This window comes from Rutidosis leptorrhynchoides, chromosome 2 (genome assembly GCF_046630445.1).
Source record: "Rutidosis leptorrhynchoides isolate AG116_Rl617_1_P2 chromosome 2, CSIRO_AGI_Rlap_v1, whole genome shotgun sequence".
Taxonomy (NCBI): Eukaryota; Viridiplantae; Streptophyta; class Magnoliopsida; order Asterales; family Asteraceae; genus Rutidosis; species Rutidosis leptorrhynchoides.
In genome coordinates, this window is record NC_092334.1 from 141055738 (window position 1) to 141064636 (window position 8899).

The 8899-nt window shown below is 39.2% G+C and overlaps 1 protein-coding gene across 1 annotated transcript; it reads right to left on the reverse strand.

Moving 5' to 3' along the window:
* Positions 1-3862: 3862 nt before the first annotated feature.
* Positions 3863-5011, reverse strand: LOC139888310 (uncharacterized). Its single transcript, XM_071871326.1, has one exon. It carries the CDS (start codon positions 5009-5011, stop codon positions 3863-3865), a length of 1149 nt encoding a protein of 382 aa, XP_071727427.1.
* Positions 5012-8899: the final 3888 nt, after the last annotated feature.

Genomic DNA, 8899 nt, shown 5'->3' on the forward strand with positions numbered 1-8899 from the left:
GATGATGGGTTCGAACAATACATCTAGATCATCAGAGATGGCCAGTGGAACATGTCAAAAGTGAGGATCAGAATTGAGTCCGGGGCGAGAGCCGTTATGACCAAGAACCATTCCAGACATCCCATCAAACTTGACATTGGTGCTTTCTTTAATGATTCGAGTTCGACGATTATAAACACGATATGCCACACGATCTTGAGAGTAGCCAATAAATATTGCTTCATCACCACGAACATCAAACTTCCCAAGGTTGTCCTCGTCGTTTAGAACATAGCACACGCATCCGAATATGCGAAAGAACTTCACGTTGGGTCGACGTTTGAAGAGCAGTTCGTATGGAGTTTTGTCGAACCGACGATTAATAATGGAACGATTTTGGGTGAAGCACGCAGTGTTAACAGCTTCAGCCCAGAGAGACGGGGGTAGCTTGGAATAAACAAGCATTGTTCTTGCTGCTTCAACAAGGGTGCGATTACGTCTTTCTACAACTCCATTTTGTTGTGGAGTGCGAGCGACAGAGTTTTGATGGGTGATGCCGGCATGATCGAGATAAGAGTTAAGAACAGAGTTTTGAAATTCCGTGCCGTTATCGGTTCTGAGAGTACGTACAAGCATATTGGTGGATAATTGGATTCTCTTCAGAAAATCAATGATTATTTTAGGAGCTTCAGACTTACTTTTCAGAAATCTGACCCATGTGTATCGTGAATAGTCATCAACTATTACCAGGATGTACTTTCTTCCACCAAGACTGGAAACACGCATTGGTCCGCAAAGGTCCATGTGCAGCATATGAAGTGGACTGGAGGTGTTGAATTCGGTTTTTGATTTGTGGGAGGATTTATGAATCTTTCCCATAGCACATGATGGGCAAATGTGTAAGGTATCGAATGAGATGAGTGGAAAACCGTCAACAAGGTTGTTGGAGACAAGTTTGTTGAGGTTCTGAGAGTGTAGATGTGACATCCGGTGATGCCACAACCATGAGGTTTCAGAGGAAGCTTTGGAAACCAGGCAGAGTGGTTGTAAGTTTGAAGACATGTTTTTCATGGCAAGAGAGTAGAGAGTGGATTCACGTTTTCCTTCAAGTAGTTTGTCACCCTCCATGATTTGAACATAGCACATAGATCTTTCAAAGATTACGCGAAGATCACTGTCACAGAATTGACTGACACTAAAGAGACAACACCCAAGACCACGAACATAGGACACACGTTTGATGGTCACACCGTTAAACACATAATCTCCATACCCCTCGATTGATGCAATTTCGTCATTTCCAAAGCGAACAGTACCTAGAAACTTGTTGACATAGTTTGTCAACATTGATTTATCACCAGTCATGTGTCTGGAACAACCAGAATCCAGATACCAAACACATGCTGGGATAACCTGCAAAACAGAGTTAAGCACAAGTTTTAGGGACCCCAGTTATCTCGGGTTCCTTGTATGCAGATATACTCAGAGAATTTAGATCATCAGTATCATTAGATGAAACATTCAACAAGGTCTGAACATTCATTACAACACACGAATCATGGTTTTGATGACCAAAATACAGACGTCTTTTACATCTATTACACATTAATGACCCGGACTGAGAAGCAATACTTGAAGATGCTTGGACTGTTTCAGTCTTGGGTTTCCATGCTTTCAAAATGCTTTGTTTTGGTTTAGGTCCTGTGAAATCTAAAACACCAAATTTAGACCTAGTTTGAAAAAGATTCATGTCTTTAAGTAATGACTGTCTAGCCCTTTGTGCTCTTTTGCGACGGTTTCGCTTTTGAGTCTTGGTTAATCCATCAGATATCTGCTTTGCAGCCTGGTTGAGATTTGGTAGTTGTGGATGTTTGATGGATTTGGGGTTGTGTTTCAATGATCTACCACTGTTGCTCTGGAAGGAGTTAGAGTGGTTGATATTTTAGAGAGCGTGATGGCTGCTTGAACCACTCCTCTTGTCTAGAGTAGACGGTGCAGGGTAGTTGTGTGCTTTTCTTGCTGAGTGGTCATACACACCATGTTCTAGGATAATTCTTTGAACAGGGTTGTTTCGCCTTCCTATCAAGGTTGCGGAATGTGGTGGTTTGGGATCAGCACCTCTTTTAGTGACAATCATTTCCAAACGAGAGCCACGAATAGGGTTTTTTAGGATGGTGACAGCCGGAATGACAGGTTTCCTTGAATTCATTACTGTAGTGTAAGGAAAACCTTGATGATGTGGGGAGAGAACTCGTTGAGAATAGGTGGGTACCCATGGCACAAATTTCTCTTTTGTTGAATTTGATTCCTTTTGTTGAGAACAGTTTTGTGACAATGTTGGACCAAAATTCTTTTCGGCTTTTTCAAAATCACGATTCATTAAAACTTTTACTTGCAAATTGATGTTGTCCTTTTCAATAAGGGCGACATGTTTCTTATATCCTTTTAGTTTAAGTTTTAAGTCAACGATTTCTTTCCCGAGAGAATCAGCAAGAACATTTGAGGGTTCGATGGGGTGGCAGGGGGACTGTCCTTGAGGGGCTTTGGACTTTGAGATCATTTCACAGAAAGTGGTCGCTTGACTAACAATCTGTTTTTGAAGTTCATGCACATCATGAGCAAGTTAATCATTAGTTGTTACATGGAGTGAGATTTGGTGTTGCATGGCTTTTATGATCATCAGAAATTTTCGTTCATTGTCAAAAGAATTCATTTTATTTTCAAAAAGTTCCTTTTCCAAACTGATGATGTATTTTTCTAATACCAGAGTTGGTAAATAGACAATACGTTTTTTACCTTCTGAATTCTCACTTTCATTAAACAAATCAGGTAAGCTTTCATATGAAAATGAGTTTTTCTTTTTCAAATAAAGAGCGTTGATTTTATCATAGATTAGAGCGATTTCTCGTTTCATTTTAGTTGATCTTTTAGCCAATGCTTCCTCAACCTCACTGTTGGATGCAAATGTGAGTCGTGCAGGTAGACCAATCATCAAGTATCTACTATCATACAAACAGGGCTCTGCTTTGGCCATTTTGGACAAGGTGAGAGGGTTTTCAAAACCTAGGCCTTTGTTCTCGCGGAAAGAGTCCTTTGGACGATTCATGAAAAGGGTTTGATTCGAGATGTGTCCTGCTAAAATAACCTTAGACTGTTCAGTCCTGTAGAGCTTTTCTTCAAATTTTCTTAGACGAGTTTGAAGCTCTAGATTATGTGCAGTAAGTTTAGAACATTCAGAGGTTTTCTTAGCAAGATCGAATAGAGGTTCTCTTATCTTTTCTTCTAAGGTATCTAGGAGAGTTTTCTTAGAAGCAGTGAGATTCTTAATTTCTTTCTCAGCATTGTCTACTTTCTCACAAAGAACTTCATTTCTTAACCTAAGGTTTGTCCTTTCTATTCGTAACGGTCTCACACTAGATTCTAGCTCCTTTAATTGTGTTACTTTATCAGCTAGATCCTTCTGAAGTGTTAGGTATGCATTGTTTGACACTTTGATTTTCAATTCAGCTTTTAACCTATGATTCTCGTTTTGTAGTCCACTAACTTGACTAGCAAGAGGTCTAAGGTCCTTAGTCATCTTAGCAAAGTTGTCAATGTACATATCAGGCAACTCAGGGAGGATTCTATCATGATTAACAGTGGTAGGTTCATAACTAGTGGACACATTTGTTTTTACTGGTGGGTCGTTAGATTTCTCAGAGGGTGCATGCAATATATCAAAGACGCATTCAGAATTGTTATTCACAGAGTTATAATATTCATGAATTATGTCGGTGTAAAGTTGTACCTCTTCCTCATCATCGGAAGGCACATTCTCGGGAGCACGATTCATGTTGGTGAGTTTTACCACATTAGCACGTTCAGGTTCCTGTTCACTGTCTGACTAGTTTAGCCAGACATCATCTGAGGCTTTGAGAACCTTCCCTTTTTCAGCATCTTGGGCGAGTAACATCTTTTTCTTGTAGTACTCGGCATCCTTTCGTTTGGGTAGTCTGCATTCACGTGCAAAGTGACCTGTTTTACCACAGTTGTAACAAACATTATCGGGGTCCTTGGTGTCAGGAGCACGGTATTGAGTGGTTGAGGTTTCAGGTTTTTTGTAGTAAGAGGAGCTGGATGAGGTTCGAATCTTGTTGTTTCTGTTAAAACCTCCAGTCAATCTCCTAAGGTTTAGTTGCTTGCTAAACATTGCGGCGGCTTTGACGAGATCTCGATGTTCTTCATCAACATCTGAATAAGTGTCCTCATTAGAGGAGATGGTTTGTTTTGCTTTGAGTGAATTGGAGCGGTTTTGGGGAGTTTTGGTAGAGTTTTTGTTAACAAATAGAGCCAGGGGGTCACTTGTTTCAGCAAGATTGGATTTAGGAGTTTGAGCGGCTATAACATCAGGTTGGTGGTTCATGAGCTTTCCCACAACTTCATGGATGTTGTACTTCTTGGTGTTTTTGGAGGCACGGAAGTTGTTTCCATATGGAGTCCAGGTGGCATTTAGTTTCTTCAGAAATTTCATATTCAGCTCTTGATTCTCCTTTTTCACTCCAACCTTCTTTAGCTCATTAATGACTTCACAGAAACGTCTGTAGCAGTCTTTTAGGGGTTCATCGGGTTTCTGAAAGTAGTCCTCATACATTGTGAGCGCTATGTCGAGTTTTGTCTGTTCAGATTGACTGTATCCTTCCTGTTGACGGGTGATTTCATCTAGAAGTTCTTTTCCAGATTTCAGAGAGCTGACGGATTTGTACATGTCATGAGGAAGGGCTTGCATGATGATGGACCTAGAATCAATATCGGCTTGAGCTCTCTTAGCTTCTTCACCTTGAAGTTCATAGGGTTTTAGGACTTCGCCGGTGTCAGGGTGAAGTGAGATCTTGGGTCCATTGAGAAATGATTCCCAGAGGAATTTGGTTTGTTCTCCTTTTCCGTCGATGAAGTTGTCAAACCTTCCTTTCCACTCGTCAAATAGTCCCTCGAATAGCATGGGAGGACGAGTATCCGAGCCCACAACCAAAGCATCACGGTTTGCAGTAGCCATCTTAGCTAAGTGGTGTGAACTCAACCGAATAACACCAAACTCTCCAAAAACACGATTCTTGAAGCTTCAATCCTTGGATCAACAAGCAAGATAGCAAGTCCCGCTCTGATACCAATTGTTAGTCCCAAAAGAAGCCTAGATTGACGGTTTTAGTTGGATGTTTGGTGGGTTAGAAGTATGAGTTATCAAAACAAGTAGAGAGAAAGTCATAAGATTTTAATATGCAAAATGGATAACTAACTTATTACCAAGTGAGGAGGTTGTTTATATATGACAACCTCCAAAGTACAAGAGTTACAAGTTACCATGGTAAATACAGAAAATACATTACAAAGTAATAATAAAACCATGCGCCACTAATCTATTACATAAACATATGTCAACAACTTACAACTCTTATTTTGACCCAATTCAAAAATTAAGTTTCCAACAACACCCATTTGGGTTCTTTCAACAACATAATCACTAATCATAGTGATTATACTCAATTTAAAGCCCTAATCATGGCTAAATCATCAATCAACCCAAAACCCACCAACAACAATAACTTGCTACAAATAACCTATTTCATCTTCCAACTGGGTTTTACAACTAACTAGCTCAAAACCCTAATCTTGAAAATCAAATCACAAAGATGAAATTCGGAGTTGAGACTTACCAATACCGCCAAAATGATGTCGTTGACCAGTAGAACAACTTTAACACTTGAGATTTTGATCGATTCAAGCTTCTTCTTCTCCGATTGAAGCTCTCTCTCTAAAATGACTTCCTCTCTCTAGGGTTTGATGAGAGAGTGAGAGAGATAAGGTTGAGATGAAAATGGAGCCAAGAATCTGCTCCCACTCATTTATCCCGTCCATATATGAAAAGACCATAATACCCCTCATTTAAACCCTTTAAAAAGGCTGAAAAATGCATCAGGGGCAATCGGAGCGCCACTCATAAGGGTGTAGCGCCGCTGCAACCTACAGATACTGGCAGTCGAGCAAAAATCAGGATTAGCAACTTGTTTTGACCATAACTTTTCGACCGTAACTCCGTTTTCAATGAATCCAATATCGTTGGAAACGTAATAAGATACTCTTTCTAATGGTAAGGCTTTGAAACATCAACTCAAACTTTATTTAGGGTTGAAAAGTTACGTTACACCTTGTAACTCAAACAACATCCCAAATAACGTGTAACATAAAAACGGGGTGTTACAACTCTCCCTCACTTAAACTCGATCACGTCCCCATGATCCTCGTCACTTAACCGACCAGACCCACATTCTATGGTCCTCCCACAAACGTTCTAATCCGACTTCCACCAAATTACTCATTAACCTGAAGGTTAATCCATTAACTAAAACCACACTTGCATGCATTCCGAGCCGTGCAATACACGCACCATCCGAAGTCTATAACAATCACCTAGAATACGCGGAATCACCATGTATTCTTCTAACTCCTATAGGAAATTCTTCTCAAAGAGTCACCTTTAACCACTAAATCGTCACCCGCGATTTATTAAAATCCACAAATCCAAGCAATAAACTTGCTCAATCCCTCACATTAGGAAAACTCAACCAATCTCGTACTGAGATATCAACTCCTAGCATACCATACGAAGTACATCGCTAGTAACAAACACATATCAAAATAAAGTCAACACCCAAACCGATGAAGACCGAAATGAAAGCGAATCCTAACGGATAACGCTTACTACTCAATGACCCTTGTAGTGCGCAAACACGGTTAATACGCCACTACCGCAAACACGTGAGCAAAATAGGACTATTTCATCACAATTCACACCAAAACGGTCGAAACAACTCGACCCTAAACACATATGGAGGATGGTCGAAACAACCCGAACATTAGTGAATTCGCAACAACCCGAAATTCACCAACCCAATCCATATTTCCTACAATGAAATGACCGCACAACCCGAGTCATCGTGAATACGCGCCAACCGATATTCACTACCTCCACCACATAGTATAACCGAGGATGGTTGTGCAACCTGAGCCATAGTGAATCCGAACTACCCGACATTCACTACCTCAAACTATAAGTCCAACCAATAGGGATAATCGTACTACCTGAAATATTGTGAATACGAACAATTCGATATTCACGTCCCAAATCTGTAACGACCCGTCTTTTTCGACTTGCTTTTGTGCTTTGTGCTTTCACGAAATTGCGTATATGTGCGTACTGAGCTAGTTTATGCTCTGGGATCTTATTTAATGATTAATTACTTTCATTAATATCTTACAACATGCTATTAAGTGTGTAATCACTTAACTTGATCCCCGAATGCTTTTACGACCGTTGGTGTTACTTGACGTTTGAAACGAGCTACGTACTTGGTACACGTTTAACTTTGGTCATAATCGGAAAATTATGACTACGTAATACTAATTGTTATTTTATAATAACAATTACTTGAGTTTTTGGATGCTTAATTACGCTTAGTAATTTACTAGAACACACTAGTTAGTCTTGTTGGACTTACTACCTTGTTGGACTTTAGCCCACCCTACTCTAGCTAATGGACTATTTAATTAGCCCAATTATTAATAACTAGTGACCCAATAATATGTAAGACAAATGATCATTTATTAGAAGGAATATACTAGCATTTTTGTTAACCATAATCACAATTGTTGCATGGGATCCCAACATAAGCACCAACTTTAGACAACCACCAACCAAAAAGTGAAAAAGGTGTCTCCCTTGTCCCCTTGGAAACCCACGGCCACCATCACCTTGCCACCTCCCCATCCTCCTATAAATACAAGCCTTATTTCACCCATTTTACACTTTATCTCATTTACAATTTACACACACTTACTCTCTAATTCTCTCTCTAGTCTTTCTCACTCTAAAAAGTGTAAGTTTTAAATTTTCTTTCTCTTCTTCTTCCCTTCATCTACACGACATCATCATCATCATTTTATGGATCTAGCTTTTAGCTTTTGATCTTGTTATATCTTGTAGATTCAAACTTGGGTTTGAATCCTTCAAGAACATGAAAGATTCAAGCTTTCTAGCTTGAAATCTTCATTTACTTGTTAGATATAGTTTGTAATTTTTTTGTTTTGTTATAAAGATCAAAACTTGTGTTTATGATCTTCATGTATCTTAAAGATCCAAGCTTTATGCTTCAAGATCATCAAGAACACTAAAGATCCAAGCTTTTTAGCTTAGGGTTTTATTAATATGTTAAAGATCTTAGTTTTTTAGCTTATGGTCTCATTACTTTCATTATTTTGTTAAAGATCTTAGCTTTCTAGCTTATGGTCTCATTAATCTTGTAAAGATCCAAGCTTTCTAGCTTAGGGTTTTCTTAAAACTTGAGATCTAAGTTATTATTGTAGATCTCACTTACTTGGAACCTTTTTGTGTTTGTTGTGTTTATTGTGATGATAAAGATCAAGTCTTCATCATCACATATGTTGGAGATGCATAAACTTGTGTAAAAAGGACAAAGGTTGAAGCTTTATTGGATCTATGCAATAAAGAGGCAATCTTGATGTTCAAAACTTGTAGAATGATAGATTTTACTCTTAGTTGTGTATTGATGGTTGAACCTTGGTCAAAGTGATGCTAAAACATCAAATATTTGTACACTTGAAGCTTACAAGCATCAAGGATGAGAACCGTGATGAGCATCAAGCACCACGAACCTCACCGGAGCACTTGTTTGCTGTTTTTTGGGGTCTGATCAGACTCCTAGGCTTCTGGAAAATTGATTTTCAGATAGTTAGTTTCAAGTAGATGACTTTCCATTTAGGCCTCGACTTAATCCGATATACGGTTTAGGATTTATAGCCTTCCGAAAGTCACTACGCCTTTGTAACGTTGTGCTGAAATTTCTGACCTACTCGCACTTAAACCATC